Consider the following 19,813-nt stretch of genomic DNA (forward strand, 5'->3'; position numbering starts at 1 on the left):
GATAGGGAATGGCCTCCTCGCGAGGATCGTTGCTGTTTACAATATATTGAGCGATTCGTTCCCTTGGAACGATGTTATAAGAATAGATAAATAAAAGAATGGAAAATAGAATAAATAACAGAAAAGAATAAATGAACCGACACTCTAATGGCGTCATCAACTCGTGAAAAAGTAGCCCGCGACTTTCGAATTTTTTTATTAACCGATAAGGGAATGGCTGAATTAAGAAGATATTTTCATTATAACTAATATTTTCCTTCCATTCACCAAATTTGTTTATGGATCGCAATTTCTGGTCTGAGTGAATGATCCCATCCTTGCAAGGTGTGACCAAATATTTTTATGCTAAATAAAGGGACCAAGTGGCGCTCAAGGGCCTCAGGGACCGAGGGGAGAGCCAGGATCACCAGGACCACCAGGAGACCGCGGTTTGCCGGGAGAGCTGGGAAGGCCAGGCGGCAAAGGAGAGGACGGTCCACCGGGATTGACCGGTCCTCCGGGACAGCCAGGAGCACAAGGCCTTCCTGGGCCTCCCGGGCCCAAGGGAGAGATCGGAGATGTTGGTGGAAAGGGTAAGCTAACGTGTACGCGGACTCGGGCATCACTTAGACCAGTGGTTCCCAATGAGTGGTCAACGGACTCAGGGGCGCAGCTAGGAAAAAAGGCTAGGAAGGGTTTTAGGCGCAACTAATACTGGGGTGTCTGGGAGTATGGCATACCCGCCAGGGTAAGCGGGAGGTGCGGGGGCCATCCCCAGAAAAAATTAGGATAAACAGTGACTTTTACGGCTTTCTGAGGCATATTTTATAAACCCTTACAAAATTCTGTAAGTAATATTAATGCAATTGAGTAAAATGGATTTCACTTTAAGAATTTTATGAGCTCTGGGGCGGTTTTATCTCCCAAACCCACCCCCCCTCGCTGCGCGTATTGAACGGACTCACTGTTCACCTATTTGTCCGTTTGATAAAAAAATTAACAAAAGAAAGGAATAAAGTAGGTCTGCGCAATTAGAGTAATACGTGTCTTATCACATGAAAGCCTTAAGAGGTCATTTTGGCTTCTCTTTAATTTCATTTCAAGTTTTTCATACTATTTTCATAGAAAGAATCGAAACCTTTTTTTATCAATTGGACTAGTATCTCTTAAACTTGGCCGCATAGCTTTGTATCTGCAGATGTTACATTTTATGCTATCATAGCTGCCTTTTAACCCTATCTTATTTCCTTTGGCCTTTTCCAGTTTGATTGCTTATGCTTTGAGAATAAATACTTTGATTGTGTATTGTTGCCTTAGCTTGCTGAAGGCTTGAGGCAGATATACCTCTCTGTATCCTTCGGAGACCGGCAACCAGCACATCAACGAACTTCCTCATAGTGGTATTTCTATAGGTATTATACTGGCAGTCAATGAATTGATGGAGCACAAGTCAACCTTCATTCCTGATCCAGTCATTCAGGCCACGTAAATTTTTATGCCTAAAATCAATAAAAATGCTGTATTCTCTACATTTCAATATTCTGCTACATACTGCTGCTGGCTACATACCCACCCCTATCCTTAATAATATTTTGCATTCATATGGCTACATTTTTTTAATCAAAGCTTTTCCAGTCAATTTTTCTCGCATATGCCCACAGTAGAATTATGAAAAAAATGAAATAAAACATAAAAGTTGTCCATCCATTACTTTTACAGCATCCTGCTGTCATTATGAGATTAACATCTCTAGATCTCTAATGAATAAATATTAAATACAAACATTCACTTGACTTTAACTTTAAATTAACAGCAATAAATTTTATAAAAATTAAGTTGATGCAAAGCCAATTCACAAAAAGTCGCCTGTTTTCAGTAAGACCATGAATTTTGATGAAAATTCTGTGAGAATGTTTTTCTGTCGTACATAATTGCTATTGCAATTCAAATATCAAGCAGAGGATCACCAGCTTCGTATAAAATAAGTCAAAGCAGATTATGTACTTTCACTTAATAATGAGAAAGAATTTAGCTGCCAAAATTTCACACATCCAAATTCCAAAGCCAAATTATTAATGAAAAATGTCATGTAATGTCATATTTTAGGGCCCCTTGGACCAGCTGGACCTCCAGGTGAAACTGGCCCACGAGGGCCAAAAGGTGTGGAGGGTATCTTAGGGCCCCCAGGACCAGAAGGCCTCCAAGGTCCAAAGGGAGACCCTGGACACTCAGGGCCACCAGGCCCCACTGGAGCAGATGGAAAACATGTAAGCAAACAGTTTAAATACAAAGTTTATTAGCCTTCTCATTAAAATTAAGAAGATGCATAGCCAATCCACATTAAGTAGCCTAATTTCAGCAAGACCACAGATATATTACAACTGTGTATATTTTAACTTTTGTATTTCTTAATAGGAGTTTACTCTCCAATAATTTTGATAGGATACAGTAACATCTATCCAAGAGTCAAGAATACCAATAAAAATTGAGGGCAATATTTTGCAGTCAAATGACAAAAATGAAAACCAATGACAACTGAAGTCAATGAAAAATGAGGCATTACCATTCTAATGTGTTTTGCTTTGTTCTAAATAGGGAGAGAGAGGGCCGCCAGGACCGAAGGGTGAAGAAGGAAAGGCTGGCAGTCAAGGAGGCCCTGGACCAAGAGGTCCTCCAGGGCCAGAGGGGCCAAAAGGAAGTCCTGGCCCTCCAGGGTTCCCTGGAGCCCCTGGAGAGCCTGGGCTAGTGGGTTTGAAGGGGGAGCCGGGCCGTGACGGATCTGACGGTGATCCTGGAGAGGCTGGGCCTCCCGGATTGACTGGACCACCTGGGAAGATGGGCTTGCCTGGGCCATCAGGGAAGCCGGTGAGCTCATTTTTACTTTTACTCATTTTAACAATGATTTAAACCCTATGGCCGTATTCTAGAATTTTACTCATACCATGATCCCCCACCAGTGGCATAACTAAGGAGGGGATTAGGGAATACATCCCCCCCCAAAGCCTCAGAGAAATGAAAAAGTTATTTAAACTATTGTCTAGTTTTGCAATTTATTGACTGCATCCGCTTAAAGTTAAATTTTTAGTCCCAAAATGATGAAAAATGTATATCCAGGCATGTCATTTTTCAGAAATTCTCCCGGACCCCCCCGTTGCCTGGGGGGTCCTACCTCAGGCCATCCCATCCCCCCCCAAAGCATATTCCTAGTTACGCCACTGATCCTGACTCGAACTAGATACTGTCGCCACATTGGTATTACCAGACCTTACTCAAGTCCCTAGATGCCTCCTGCCACCACCTCACATTTTAAAAATGAAACATCTCTCGTAAATGTACTTCCACATGTGATATTGTACTACAGTAATGCTAGTTTATGATGGGCAGGAGACCATGTTTGAAAATAGTTTAGGTGAATGCATTATTTTGTACTTTTTACAAAAGTTAATTGAGCCCAAGTGAGTGAAGTTGAAGTTTATTTCTAAAATATGACCTCTAGCTTAAACTTAACTTGAACTTGAGATTTCAACCACTCAGATAGTGAGGACTCAAGATTGATTCAGATTTTGGAATACGGCCCCTAGTCCTCATAAGGCAAGGCAGCAATGTGGTTGATATTTTTATCCATTACTTTTTAATCATTACATCCAGCAGAAGAATACTAGAAATATTCTAAGACCATACCAAAATCTCACTCCTAACAGAACACTCAAAAAAAAATCTTAGCAGGGTTTGAGGAAGGTCTAACAAAAATTGACAAATTGAAGGTGTAAAAAAAAGCTGACATTTTACCATGTGGAGAGATCCTCATTATGGCATTTAATTGTGAACAAGCAGATTTCACATTCTACCATTTTTCACCATCCACAATACCAAAAGTCAGTAATGATGTAGATATATATCTCAAATACCATGACCATTGAACTCTCTCCCAACTTAACTTATCTTTCCAAAATCTGTAAATAATTAATTGAACGATACTTTTTGCAACTTCTCAAATTCAGATCCCTATCAGCAAAACAACCAAGCAGACTGAATAACATATTCCATCCTCTTCAGACCATTCTCATCAAACTATCCAAATGTGGCTAACCTCCTTTACCCTTGCTTAACTCAAAATTCAAAGCTTTCACCCCTTCCAAACATTTCACATGCTTCCTGATAATTTTATCAACACTGATGTATTTCAGTAACCAAGTAAAAAACGTTTTTGTAAAAAAAAGTCATATAAATGAACCTTCCCCAACATGTCCCTTTCATCAATGAAGCCTTCTCACCCTCACACATTACTCTTAAGTAAATATGTATGTAGCTTGAAACTAATTCAGCCATAAATAGCTCATGCACATATAATCCCTCTCACATGAAAAAGTCAAGTAAATTTTTCATATCCCATGGATACCCTAAGGAAAACAGTGCATCAACTACACCATATCCTCAATAAAAATTTAAACTGTCACCATTCTGAATGTCTTCCTGGTGGCCCAACAGCTTCTGCATTTTCATATCCTAATTCATGGTCTCAATTATAACTCTGAAAATAAAAATCTGTTGTGACACTAAAAATTTAAATCTGCAAGAAATTTGCATGCATTTCCTTATCCCAGAACTTCATCATCATAGTAAATTTTATATACCTAACTCCATACATTCTTGAACTTCAAACTCAACTCTCTTCCTTCTCTCTAGGTACCCAATGCTTAAATTTTGCAGGCACATCAGCCTGTGTCTAAATAACTATATTTCATATCTTATAATAAATAATTTTGTCAAAGGGCAATGTAAGAGCACTTATTATGCATATAATAACAGCAGAAATCAAATCTCGATAAATATAATCACTATGATCTGATTGAAATGCTCAACATATTACGACTTCACATCATCGGCTATGATAAGATTTAATGGAATTTTATTTTATTGCTTCATATCAAGGGTCCACAAGGAGCAGCTGGGCAACAAGGAAGTACAGGAATGCCGGGAGAAAAGGGTGACCGAGGACAAACAGGGCAGCCAGGGCCCCAGGGGCCTATTGGTCCTCAGGGTATCCCTGGGCCTCAAGGAGGACCAGGTTCTAGGGGTTCACCTGGTCCAGCTGTGAGTATGGATCATGAGACCGCATGAGCATGGATAGGCATTATATTGAGAGCTATAAAGCCTACAGAATTTCCATCAAAACCAGACTAGAAACTTTTATTGAAAAATTAGTTGACAAATCCGTTCATGAAAGTCTCCACTGAAAGTTCCTGGCCCCTAGGTAGAGTCCAATTTCCTGCCATTGTACCAACATTTATTTGGGAAATTCCCCCATTTATAGGTATATGACTAATATTATCTGCTTTTTAATACATGGAATAATACTAATCAACAGTGCTTGATTTCTAAAATTTTAGGTACAGGAACCAATACCAGCACATTTAATCCACACAATTTTCAAGTATAAGTACATAGCCCCCTTAAATTTCTGCCAAAAAAAGTTTTAACCTTGTAATAAAAGTTACAATGAAGAATTATTTTTTACCAAGTATAAAAAACAATGATTTTTTTTTTACAACATCAGAAACTGAGGCACCACTATGAGATTCTCAATTTCATAAGGATACAAGAATTGAGAAGGAAATGGAAAGACTAAGGATATGATCACGGTCATATTTCAGGGGGATGTCGGACCACCTGGTAAAGCTGGAGCAACTGGTCAACCTGGGAAACCTGGTGAGGCAGGACCTCGAGGCCCGAAAGGTGAGAGGGGACGTCGAGGAATCAAAGGCCACCGTGGAGAACTGGGAGAACCTGGACGAAGAGGAGAGGCAGGCGAGAAAGGAGAAAAAGGGAACTTAGGCCCTCAGGGTCCAGAGGGACCTAAAGGAAATCCAGTAAGTGGAAAAAAGCCCGCACAACTTTGATCTCCCTGCCAATGACACGGTAATGCATACTTTCACAATAACAGTAAGCAGAGGTTTTCCTGTAAATATATAAAGTAGCTATCTAGGCTTATGCTGGAGTACTCTTGGCCTTTCTCTGAGGATTTTTCCTTCAATTAAGTTTCTCAGGTAATTGCTGCATCTTATGGTATGATCACTCTAAGGTCTTGCTTGAAATGTGGTACTCTTTGGTGCCTTTTTTTCCTATTAATATCTCCTTATTTCTCATTTATTGTGTTCATTTTTTCTTCATTACCTCCTGCACCTTCAGTATCTCCTCCAGTGCCAGGCCTGGAAGGCATTCTACTCTTTTCTGATCAACTATTCCAAAAGCCGATGCCACTCCCCAAACAAATGTTAACACATACTGTTTATTGGCAATGTTTAATACCTCTTAAACTTGTCGAGTACCTTTAGTCTTCCTTTGGCTTTCTGTAGTGATTGCACTAGCACTTCAATCTCTTCACAAAGTGCTCATATCCAGACTTACACATTCTTGAAAGATAGATGCACAAATAATGATTTAAGGACATTCTATCCACTTTCTTTCATTGCTGATTTTGCCTTGTCTCCACTATCCTTGAGGTGGGAGCTTCAGATATAAACAAAATTCCTCAAAACTGAATGAAATCCCCAACCTTTGTCGGTAAAGTACTATAAAATGCATCTTCAATTCTGAAAGAGGAGATTCATACAAAGTATATTACTACAGCGACACCTAGGTCTGGTAAGTCTAACTTAATTTCCAACAGATTTTAGAGTAGATAATTTATTTGCAGGGACCAGTCGGCCCGATGGGTTTGAAGGGTAGCGATGGCCCACAAGGGATGCCAGGACTTGAGGGACCACCAGGACCGAAGGGCTCTGAGGGAGGTGCAGGTGCTAAGGGAGAAGCGGGGCCTGCAGGACCACCAGGACCTCCAGGACCACCTGGAGAGCTGCCAATGCTGCCCCCAGAACTTTTGTTCCAGCGAGACGCCGCTTCTGCAGCACCATGGGCATCATCACGTAGAAGACGTAGCACCAGGAGAGGCAAGAGGTAGGAGGGCATTTCCATATGGACAAATAAAATGGCAATGAACTATGGAAAGATTTCAAATGTGCTCACTGTATTAAGTTGCCTTGGTTCTAGAATCTCAAACTTTACCAGGCCCAACATACCTTTCACCCAGTGGGAGACTCAAAGGAACTCAGAGCTATAATTATTTTAAAAAATTTACTGCAATGGAGGATTCATTCACTCTTTCAGATTTTAGGAATGTTTTAAAATCAGTTGAAACACCTGCTCTATTTATAAATGGCTCCACCAAGCCCAAATCAGTAAAAATTCACTAGATGCAAGCAGGAAGAAAAATTCAATAGCCAAATGTACATACTTCAGACTACTCTGTAAAACCCAACTCAGAGGGCGCCGATCCCTTTCCTTGGCCTCTGTCCCAGACCCTAGAAGGATTAAAAGCCCCTTCCTAGCACGAGTTCACGGTCAACTGGCTAAAATATTAATGCAAAATATATACAAATATTTGTTACTCGCACCGATTTTTTTACATTCAAAATGAATTTTGTGTTTTTTCTGAGCGTGCAGAAATTTTAAACGAAGTTCTAACGTTGATTTAGACGGATTTAATGTATTTACTAGTTATTCTATAACTCCGTTGAGATTAACGTTAGAATTTTGTTTGAAATTTCCATGTGGTCAGCAAAAAAAGATGAGTTCATTTCTAGCATTGAATTTCAAAAGTAAGCAACAAATATTTTTTTTGGAAAACACACTGCAAATAACAGTAGTTGACCGCGTGGAGAGGATAAGAAAGGGTCGACCTGAGTGGCCGAAGATGGGACTGGGCTCACGCTAAGGCGGATCGTGAGGGGCGACCGTGTCCGTGGGTCTATTGTGTCCACGACGGTCACTTTTTTCGACCTGTGCCGCACAGGTCGAAACAGGTGCTCATTCGTTGGTTAGGGTAAGAACATTCAGGATGCACTGGTGTGGCATTCGTTGTTTAAGGAAGAAAATCCTCGCCGCACAGGTGAGGCATTCGGCGCGAAAGGGTTAAAATGAGTCCATGATCAACTTAGTGCATAAACAGTATTTTTTAAAATAATTATCGTATATGATTTTCAATTATTAACACTAATACTAGAAAACCTAACATTTTTAAAGCATTAAAAGGTTACTATGTAGATAGGACAGCTGAATGTAGAGCTGCATCAAATATTAATCGGAGCAAATTTTAGCATTGTTGATTCACAGTGATGATAATGAGGGATTCTTCAAAATGAGCAAACCCATGGCTTGTTTGCAATCTTTTTGTTTTTTGTCCCAAAACAAATGGAACAACTGCCATGATACTCCTTTAAATTACTTTTTAACCTTTCTAAAGTCTTCTTAATATATATTTCATCATGCCCAACTCAATGGCCTATCAAGATATGACCAGACACTTCACCACCAATTGGAGAAAATAATTACTTCATTCATTAAGCCATCTAGAAAAAACTCCTAGCTCTCTATTTCCAAAGAAAGTACTTTCAAAAAGCGCAATATTAAACCATTACCAGAAACCCAATGTTTAATAAATGGAACACTATTCATGCTGATCAGCATCGATCTTGGATGCAAAAACATCCATTTCTACATAGAGTACAGCTTTCCTGTAGTGGATTCCACAATTAAGACATGGGCAATTTTTTGGTCCGCTAAATTTTTGCTGTAACGAGGCCCTACTCTACTCCATTCATACATTAACAATTTTTGATCCCTCTACTTAACCTTTTTGGTGCCAGCCTATTTTGCCTGGTTTGTCTTTTTTTGTCGTCTTTGAAGGCTTGCTATAAATAAATTATATACAGCCTAATATGCATTTTCGGAGACTAATTTTTTTTTCGTTCACTCTCAATACTTACGGGCATGACAGATACTAAAAAATAGAGACAAAATCTACACGAAACTCAAAAAATAAAAAGGTGTCAGAGCAATAAAACCCAGCCGATAGCACTAAAAGGGTTAATACTTAATAGGTACCTACATGGAACAGCATCCATGCTCATCATTGGAGCAGAGTCCAAGTATATTGATCTTGGATCTACAAACATCCATTGGCACATAGAGTGTACTTCCCAATATCAAATTACACCATTATGAAATGGGCACCCTAAATTTTGCTGTATGGGTTCCCAAAATTGCTATATGTATTAGTATTCCATAGTAGTAAAAGTGGAGTCACCTGAATTCATGCATAAGCTTTAAATATTTAAGGTCACTGGAGGATGAAGGACTGGATGAAGGTGAGGAGGAAGAAGACGAGGATGAGGAAGAGGAGGACGACGATGACTTTGATGGAAACGGAGGGGTAGGTCCAGCCAGTCGGAAGGACAAGGAGGAGAAGGGCCCCATTGGACAAGGACGCCTAGTGGACATGTACACGGCCATTTACTCGCTGAGGAGGGAACTCGAGAGAATGAGGAAGCCACACGGGACACGAGAGAACCCAGCGAGGTCCTGCAGGGATATATTCTTTGGCCACCCACAGTTCAAAGATGGTGAGTGGTATGCCTCCTACAAGACTACATCCAACAATCTGCATGGTCACTTACTCTAAACCCAAAATTGCAATTATTAATGCGTTCACTGCTGCTTTGGTCATAATAAGAAAAATGAGTCACTTTGTTGGCCTCACTCAGCACAGTGTTGGTCACAGCTACTTCGGTGCCGTCCATATGATATGACCGACACGGTGCAAGTAGCTGGATGCACACGAAAATTCAGATAGAAAGGATCCCAGAATTAAAGCGAAAAGAAAAAGAAAAACGCATTGACATAATGGGTGAATTTATCTAAAAATCCACAGCAGGGAACGTGTTAAAAGAATTCATTACATGGAAGGGACAGATGAGTATTGGCATTCAACTTTTGACTATTAACTCGTTGACTGCCATTGTGTTTTAATACATATCTCCTGTGATGTCATCCGGGTTTCTTAGTCAGTTGTGTATCATTGGTTAATGGAATGAAGCAACATAATTGCTAATAAATCTAAAAATTAATTTTACTCTTTTTTAAGCAATGCGGTCATAATGATTACCTGATCACATTCCATTTCTAAACAATTGGTCTCAGTCACCCGTGTGTGGCATGATTCCATCAGAATTCAGTCACTCTGTGGCCAGTCACTGAGACTGGTATGGCATGGTGGGAACTTTCAATGCCGGTCGCTAAGACCAGAGCTGTGGTTCATTAAAAAAATATGGGTGCTATACGAGACCATTAGTCATATACAAGAAGGTTGTTTCATGAAAATATCATACTTTCTCTAAAAGATGATTGACTTCTCTCCTATTTATCGTCACCTTTGATGAACCACGTTCCTACCCTACATCACCTTCCCTGTTTTGGTCTTTTAAATTTGAGAAAATAATGCTGTATTTTATCACAAACAGTAAAACAAATTCACTTTTGGATTATTGTTTGGCCAAATACTCATGAGGCATTTTGTGGGTAAACAAATAATTACAATTAAATGGTATTGAATAACTATCCTCATACATGTATTTATGCACCATGTTTATTTCTTATGCAGGCTGGTATTGGATAGACCCAAATTTGGGAATGTCTGATGATGCTATATACGTGTTCTGTAATATAACTGGAGGTGGTGAGACCTGCGTCTTCCCTGATATACACTCAAGCAAGATGCCAAACATTCCCTGGAGGAAAGAGGCATCCGATACATCAAGGAGCAGCAATGGGATCGACAGTGGAACAAAAGGAGTGTGGTACAGTGGCCTGAGGGGAGGATTTAAGGCAAGTAAAACATCAAAACTGCTGCCACAGTTTTCTTAGATAAACTTAATTTCTATTGCATAACCATAAAAATTGGATAAAAACATGCTCTCATTTCAAAAGACATATAAACTATTTGCCTTCCAAATGTTTATATGTCTCATTAATGCATGAAAAGCAAATATTGCAAGGTATAGTTTCATCAGGTAAATCCTAATTAAAACCAAAACAAATAATTCCAAAAAAATTTGGGGGTTTTAACAAGCAAAGAACTGAGAGTACTATTCATATGCATATACATCTATAATTTCCATATTTTAAAATCTTTTCACAACAGATATTCCTAGTTCAATAAATCTATTTTCATCTTATCCTCTAATTAAAGGAAATTGTGAGACATCGAGATCATTACTTTTAACCTTTCAGCTGGGAAAAAGTAACATATTATAGGTACCAGTGACTGCGGGAAATACCAACAAGAACATTCATTCATCTCCTACGACCTTCTGTCCCAGGCCCTCATTATCTTTAAGGCCCTTACTATTTCTTTCATGAATGCGACAATTTGCAACCCTGCCATCATACCCAAACTAGTCCCTCCCTTGCTTGTTAGCAGTCAAATTCCATTCCGTACTAACCTGCCCTTACATTATCCTCTCAATGCACTCTGGTGACTGAGTGCAAGAAGCTAAGATGTATTGAAAATTTATAACCTATGTGGATAAATATCTACCAATTTCCTTGGTGTGTGGTATTAAATAAAACAGAAAATTATGGCCACACTTCATAAAATATTTGTTTGCAGAGTGTGGCTGACAAAATAATATCACAAAATTATCTGATAATACACTAATCAATCCCTTAGTGGTAAGGGCCCTCAGAGAAACAGCAGGAGGGGATTCGAGGGACTATTACTTGCTCTGTCCCTTCCAACAGAAAGATGGTCATGGCCTCGTAGGCAAATTTTCCACACAGAGTGAAATACTTGCTCTCTAATTACCGCAGCTGTAGTGCGCACGCGACATGAATTGACAGATCACTTCATGACGCCGCACAGTTAAGGGATCTTGCCAGGTTGTCAGCTGACCAAAGATTAAGAATATCTCAATCAAGTTTTAAAATAAGTTTTATTGCAGAAGATGAGTATATTCTAATCACAAAAGGACTAAAAGTTCTTACCGATGAACCATAGAAATCTCCAAGCTCCTGTGGTCACAATCCACGACCGAACTCAATGAGCGACCAGCGACGACTGACTTACTGCCTCTTACTGACCGACCCCTACTGACTCACCCCTCTTGGTAGCCGTGCCAGTCTTTATATATTGTCTGTCGTGGATTGTTGACGCAGGAGGCGGAAGAGGAGAAGAAGCTGGAAGTTTCCACAACCCGAAAATATACAGTAAAAGTCCGGGAGAAAATCTCTCGGCAAACGGCTGAGGGCCATGCGCCATAGGTCGAAAGTGAAATCACTTCCTTGGTGACAAACAGGCAAAAGCGAAAGGGAAAAATAGCACAATGGAAAATAACAGAAATCGAAAACAATCCCCAAATAATCCCGGTCACAACACAGCTAATGGTCAAAGCCCTAGTCAGCATAGATGTAATAGATAACATAAAATAACTGACTGAATATAAATTTTTTCACCTCAATAGATAACATATGAGACTGTCGGAGTGGTTCAAATGACATTCCTACGATTGCTAAGCCATGGAGCACGCCAAAACTTCACCTACACTTGCATCAGTTCAGCAACAACCCTACCTGGGGCCAATGGTGCCTCTCTAATCCTTCTAGGGGATGACGGTCATGAATATACATCAACTGCCTCTAGGAAAGATGACCGACCAGTAATCATTGACGATGGATGCAAGGTAAGTCCAATGAATACCAGCATAAAGACACTAACACTATCTTTGGTATTAATCACAGAATACCATATGCATTCTAAATATTAGTTAATAGCTCTCATGAGCTTATTTAAAAGCAATTATCTAAATTTTTAAAACTCCAGCACCATTATCCCTAGTTTAAAAATATTGATGATTATAACTTGATGATAATGATTGATGATAATGACATTAAAACTGATTGTAAATCTTTGATTTCACCAAGAAAAAGAATTTAAGGCCTCATTTTATTGTGTGGCATCATAATAGAAAAAAGTATGGTATTCTGCCAAAAATAATGTATATAATAATTTTCCATTCTAAATGTGTAAGTACATATCGAGTGCCATAACATTTTTAATCACAATGAAAAGGATTCAACAGTGAGCTAAAAATAAATGTCAAGAATATGAATAAAATAAAATATGTCTGTTAGAGGTATACCACTCGCTGAAGTCCGTGAACGATTTTCCACAGGGTCGCCAAAGCAAAAGCAAGACAGTGATGGAAGTGAGGGTGGTCTCCGCTGGTCACCGGCCACTCTCACGGCTACCAGTTGTTGACTTCATGCCCGTAGATTATGGAGCACCACATCAAGCATTCGGATTTGAAGTTGGGCCTGTTTGCTTCAAGTGATTCGGAATTCCATCGAGAAGGGACTCCAAATGTGAATAATTGGAAGGAACCAACAGCAGTGGATAAGGGATCATACGTTTCATCCAAGCATAAATCCTGTTGGGAAGGAATTCTCCTTCAAAATTTGTTACAAGGACCAAGTTTCGAGGGAGTGAGCAATAGGAATCGTAAGGAACTACTTGATGCCAAAAAAGAAAAGGATGTGTTCATAAGTTAAGAACTATCTGTGACCAGAAGCATGATCACAGTGCACGCCTCAAGAACTTAATCACAAAATTTACATCTAAGTCAATTTTTTAATCATAAATCCTATAAAAATGAGTTTTTCACAGAGCTATTCAGAAAATAATTCATATCTACTTCAACATACTTTCAAACACCAATTGTCATGATTTGAAACTCTAAAACACCTAAGACAAAATTATTTTTGCACTTAAAAAAATATATTTATGGCTCTTATTTAAATGAGTGCTCCTGGCATCGAAGGCAATTGGTCACTGTGATAAATGATTGGCTTTGTATCTTAAATGCCTATAATCTGCATTATCGTGAATTTAAGTCCACTGCCCAAACCATCAACTATTTATTGCTTCCAAAATCAGCAACTCAATGCATTAGTCAGAATAATGGCAAGTGCAGGAAAGAGAAGTGGATAAGATACAAAATTAGTGGACCATTGAAATCAGATTTCCTAGGATGTGAGGTTGGTAATTTCACCTCTTAGTCTTTCAAACTTACAGGACTGTTGAAATGGCCAAGAGATAATAATTTTAAAATTAACATAAAAATATATTTATAGTAAATTGAAATTGATAAAAATTTTCTTTCATGGACTTTCACTCTTACATGTGCATAATTTCATGCATCATTCAAATAAAACTTTAAACGAAAAGTGAAACTCTCAAGTACATAGTTAATTCAGCCAGCAATTGAGTGTCAACTTGTGCATTTGATTATGTGAAGGCTGCAAAAATCACATTGCACAATTGTGCATGGTAGCTGAACTTGTGCATTGAAGGATTCAAACCCTGATCCGGATGATGAAATTTTATAAAATTCCAGGTTAATCTTATTTGATTATTGCAATGGATAAGGATTTTAAAACACCCTAAATTACTTCAATACTTTTAAATAATAATAATTACTTACTATAGTTTTACTGATTTTTAAATTTGGTTAGTAGGTCTTTAATGAAAAAGAATAGGGAAAATGCACTAAATAAAACAAAAGTAATTTGAAGGATGCTTCAAACAAGAAAAAATAATACCTCTTACTCAACTTTTAAGTAAACCTGGACTGGCCACGGTAAAAACCTTATGGAGTCACCCACAATGCACAAATTGTGCATGGTGGCTGAATTTGTGCTTTGAAGGATTCAAACCCTCATCCAGATTTGAATACCTGTCAAGATGAATGATTTTTTTGAGCAATTTTTGCACGATCTTACTCAAGTTTCCTCTAACTAAGTGCCCACTATGAGATAATGTGCAGAGATATTAATCATCTTCCACCACAATAACGTAACACATAATTATGTGACCTCTTAATAGAATACCTCCTTCAGTAGAGCTACCCCATAAATTCTTCCTGCCATTTCCAATTCTCAGAGGTAAGCAAAGAAATATTTTGTCAAATGAACATAAAAAAGCTGTCAGGAGTCCAACTCTGCCAAAATGTAGTAATTGATTTACTGCATGTACATGCTCAACAAACCGGTCATTCAATCCTAATTGAAATAGCAGTTTCATCATGAATTTGAAATATGGGTGGGAAAAGAGGTTGTTATCATTCATATATGTACTTCTACTTTCGGCCACCAACTAGTGAACAGCAGACAAAAAAAAGTTTAATCCCTCCTGGTAATATTGTGAATAGAGGTAATACATGCATATTATATTTACTGGGGCATAGAATAGGTAAAATTTAAATTTATTCCTATGCTATGAAGCTACTTCGACCTCATAAGAAGATTTGTCAGAAGAGATGTCACCAGGAATTCTATTCTTTGTGTTTTTGAAGATTAATTGAGTCAGAGACGTTCTGATTCTGCTGTCTTGTCTGACATTCCACGTTTCAATGCGGCTGTAAAAATTCTACTATGCTACTGCACTTAAAATTATGACAAACTCATTTTAGGCCAGAAAATGGGTGTCGAACTGGTACAATTTTATGTGAAATGAATATGAAATAAAATATTTTGAAATTCCAGGATGGAGCAAAGCACAATTATCGCCTTTTCCAGTCAATGGATTCCCTGATATTTTTAATGTTTGCTCATTACCATGAAGTACCACCGTGCCACATACTAGCCCCCTTCTCCTCCTCCATGACATCACTGTTTCCATTGCAAAGTCATCGAAAAAAGAGAAAAGATGAAAAATGCATCCCAACAAAAGGATATTAGAGACACACATAATCGATATTCACAAAGTGACCACCTACAGTAAATCATAAAATAATGATTCCCTAATCAAAATTAAATGAAAAAAATTATTAGAAGATTTTTCGCCAATTTCTCAATAAATTAAGAAAAACATGGCAGCCAGAAATGCATAATATCAATATTAGGACTTCAGATACTGACTTACAAGCTTTTTTCTTATTAGAGGAATCCGAAAAAATTACAAATTCAGCTTTTGTGATGACTATAGGTTGAAGACTTGTATTGAAATGCCCATGTTATCCTCAAAACTGAATTACAGGTATGTACAATGAAAACTATCAGCAATTCATGAAGAAAGCAATTCCACTTCATCAATATTTTGTCAAATGAACATAATAAAGCTGCCTGAAGTCCAATTCAGCCAAAATGTATGAATGGATTTACTGCATGTAATTGCTCAACAAACAGGTCATTCAATCCTACTTAAAATAGGAGATTCGTCATGAATTTGAAATATGAATGGGAAGATAGGTTGTTATCATTCATATACTTCTACTTTAAGCCACCTAGTCAGTCCGCCAGCCAATCAGCCAGTTTCCCCAAAGAAAAGTGACACTTAACAACCTACCGCAGAGCCTTCAAATAGAACCATTCATTTGTTAAATTAATGCCCGAATTGCTAGCGACAAAGGGTCAGACTACCTTATTGAGAAACAAATCCTTCATCCACGGTTCCCACTCAAACTAAAACATAAAATTCACGGTTTTTCCAGGTTTTCATGGTATAGATGTCGTCAAATTCACGGTTATTAGGTAAACAACTTTAGGCAGAAATATTGATCGCATAACGATCATCGGCCATGCGTCAACTAAAAATTTAACAAACGCGACAGACGCCGTGAATGCAAACGCAGCAATGAACGTGCTATCTCTAATTACATCACTTATCGTTTGCAAAATTCAGCTCTCGCTAAAGGTTGTCAGCGGGAAAATGAAGGGACCCGGGTGCCAGGAAAATTAAGAAGTGTCTGAATTTTCGCCAGGGTTAATGAGTACTTTGGTTACCAGTCTTTGGTACAGTCTTAATGTCAATGTGTCATCATGGCACACGGACCAATAATTGCGCTTCGAATATTTATTTATTTATTTCCATCGCCCCGAAAACAGCTCACAAGGCCCTTTACATCGGAGGGTATAACATGAAACAACAACTATCACACACAACCATGCCCTGGATAGGGGCAACCTACCCAGGTGGGACTCGAACCCGCGACCTTCGGTTTGGCAGGCGAGGACTTTACCCCGCCGCCACCGAGGCCGGCAATATACATGCGCAAGTAAATTCGTGGACAGTGTCTGCACGTGACTGACGTTGAAATATGATGGACATTTCGATTTTTCTATTGATCTGTCAAACGTAAATCTAAAATCAAGTTTGAGAGATTCTTTTAAGGTTATATGATGAAATTCACGGCTTTTCCGGTTTTTTTCATGGTAGACGAAATTCACGGTTTTAAGGTTTTCACGGTTGAGTGGGAATCCTGTTCATCATTAAACATGAGCTGGCTTACAAATTTTTATTCACTGCTGACTGTAACAGTTGGAAAAATGAAGAGACCCATTTGTTTCTTAAGCTGCCTTACACCCGAGCTGTTCGTGCAAAAAAATCAATGGCCTTAAGGCCGTTTTACACGGGGCACGTCATTGCACAATCTGACGTGTACGAAGGTGCAGTCAAAATTGTGTCGTATAAAGCGGTGAATAGCCAGAACACATGCGAGAATGCGTGGACGTGAGATGGCAAAATAGCCCATTCTAATTTTGTTCATGCAATCGTACAATTCCATACCATTTTAGAAATTAATGCAGTTCTAACCTGTGCAATTCTGTGCCCCATGTTAAACATCCTTTAGACCTTTCGCTGTTAAGTTGATGACAAGAACTTCTCACAAGTGGGTTACAGCATCCAAATATGTGTTTGTAGTTGGTAGCTCATTCATAATAGCAGTACGGTATGGGTGAAGTGGGGTAGGTGAAGAATAAGTGCTATATAAATACACAGACACAAACAGAGAAAGATTACCCTGTGGACAGATGTAGGCAGCTACCCAGCTTACTATGAGAGCTGTGGGGAGCCGAAAGCACCTTGCTCAAGGTCCATACAGACTTAATGAAAGCATGAAAGATGCCCTGAAATTCGTATCAAGTGACAGCAACCAGTTAAGGACAAATAATATAATTCAATTCACTCGCACCAGAATAAAACATTGAATAACAAATCAGGTATCGTACACAGCAATTTATACCCAACAGCCAAAAAGCCAAATCAGTGGACAGAAATCTTGTGCATTGCAGGTGACTCCGTAAAAGTTATCACCGTGGCTAGTCCCGGTATACTTAAATAACCATATGGAATTTTCCACCTTTATGGACAGTTGCAAACCTTGGAGAATTTTCCCCCACCTGACTTCTGATATCAGCATACCCAACCCTTCGAATACACATACATAACCCTTCTGTACCATGATGTCATCCACCTATCTTCTGAAGCCAGTAGTCTACCCTCCTAATACACACAACCCTTCTGTAGCATGATGCCATCCACGTTACTTAGCCACCAGATGGAAATTGAACTTTCCACACTTCATCTAGCCCTTGGCATGTAAGCACCTGCTCTCCTGCCTGTTGTTGGTCTAAGACAATAAAAAAACTGAGAGATTTTCCTGCTAACTTTAACTGGCATTTGAATTTCCTGCCTTAGGACATATATGTACAAGGTATGATCAAAATAAATACCAGACTGGTTTTATAACTTGTTTATTTCGACGGATATAGCTTGATCGAACTTGTCTACCTCAAAGTACGTGCCTTGGCTCACGACACACCATTGCCAATGTTTCTTCCAGCTCACGAAACCTGCCTGGTGAGCTGCTGTAGGGATCCTATTCAGGTCCGCCATATAATTAGTTTTATTGTCTGCAATAGAGTTGAATCGATGCCCTTTCAAGGTTGATTTTAACTATGGAAACAAAAAGAAGTCTAATGGAGCTACATCTGGAGAGTAGGGTGGCTGCAGGATCACGGAAGTTCTGGTTTTGGTGAAAAACTCTGTCTCTATCAGCGTGTGAGCCGGCGCATTATCGGGGTGGAAACGCCATCACGAGGGAAAAACTTTGTTACCATGCACATCATGCCCAAAATGTCTATTAAAGTTGTCTGACAGTATCCAAAACTAATGTTCACTTCTTCGGCTACCTCCTTAACATTTAAACAGCGATTTTCCCACACTGATCATTCACCAATGTGATATGGTTCGGGTCTGTCGATGTGGAAGACCACGAATCTTCATTCTTGGAGTCAGATTTAAAACGACTGCACCTCTCCAAACACTTGCTTTGACTCATAGCTTTATTTACAAAAACTTAATTAAACATTCCAAACGTCTCCGTAGAACTTTTGCGAAGTTTGAAACAAAATTTCATGCACACACGCTGTTACATCATTGCCGCCGTTGCACGCAGCGACGAACAGGTTAATACATGTACCGCTGCTACTAAGTAACGACTTGAAGTAAACAAACGCAACACCTCTCATTTTAGTCGTCAGATGTGTCGCATGTTGTCACACTTTGTTTCGTTTTGATCCGTTGAACAGTTTGCACAGAATAAAATCAGTCTGGTCTTTTATTGATCACACCTTGTATGTACAGACAGCTAATGACTAAAGGACCTTCTGGTAACAAAGAGAAGGGCACCATAATTCTAATGCCAAAAGCTGTCATAAATGGGTAACCCTAGCCCAGGACACAAGAGACCCACTGATCACCTCAGTATGATGAAACATGCTCAATTAAGGTAGGCTTATCTGTAGTACAAACTTCCCTCGCAATAATATAAGGTATGGTAGGAATGTACATATCATGTCAATATGGAACGCACAAAGCATCCATATTTAGCTGAAAATGAAGGTTTCAACAGTATTCTGTGAAAGGACAATATATTTCTAGATGCATAAATTCATTTCATCTAACGAAAGGTCCAATAACTCATCCAAAGCAATGTGATTGGGAGGCCTGCCTAAGTTCTAGCTCAAACACTTTTCCCTGGATTCTAGGGTTTTATAGCAATAAGGAGAACACAAAACAAAGAGCCAATCTTTTCCTTATCTAAATAATTATTGAAGGTTTAGATACCCAGGGTACTCTAGGCATCCTAAGCTATTGACC

The 19,813-nt window shown here is 39.0% G+C and overlaps 1 protein-coding gene across 1 annotated transcript in view; it reads left to right on the forward strand.

Moving 5' to 3' along the window:
* Positions 1 to 14,103, forward strand: part of LOC124165378 (collagen alpha-2(XI) chain-like) — an 89,211-nt gene extending 75,108 nt beyond the window's left edge. Inside the window, exons 22-31 of the mRNA XM_046542762.1 lie at positions 356 to 572; positions 2,086 to 2,246; positions 2,575 to 2,844; positions 4,912 to 5,073; positions 5,634 to 5,849; positions 6,677 to 6,936; positions 9,157 to 9,440; positions 10,478 to 10,701; positions 12,336 to 12,554; positions 13,047 to 14,103. Coding sequence (XP_046398718.1) covers positions 356 to 572; positions 2,086 to 2,246; positions 2,575 to 2,844; positions 4,912 to 5,073; positions 5,634 to 5,849; positions 6,677 to 6,936; positions 9,157 to 9,440; positions 10,478 to 10,701; positions 12,336 to 12,554; positions 13,047 to 13,205 — 2,172 coding nt within the window. The 3' untranslated portion in view covers positions 13,206 to 14,103. The remainder of the gene's footprint in view (positions 1 to 355; positions 573 to 2,085; positions 2,247 to 2,574; positions 2,845 to 4,911; positions 5,074 to 5,633; positions 5,850 to 6,676; positions 6,937 to 9,156; positions 9,441 to 10,477; positions 10,702 to 12,335; positions 12,555 to 13,046) is intronic.
* The last annotated feature ends 5,710 nt before the right edge of the window (positions 14,104 to 19,813 follow it).

Source organism: Ischnura elegans, chromosome 9 (assembly GCF_921293095.1).
Source record: "Ischnura elegans chromosome 9, ioIscEleg1.1, whole genome shotgun sequence".
NCBI lineage: Eukaryota > Metazoa > Arthropoda > Insecta > Odonata > Coenagrionidae > Ischnura > Ischnura elegans.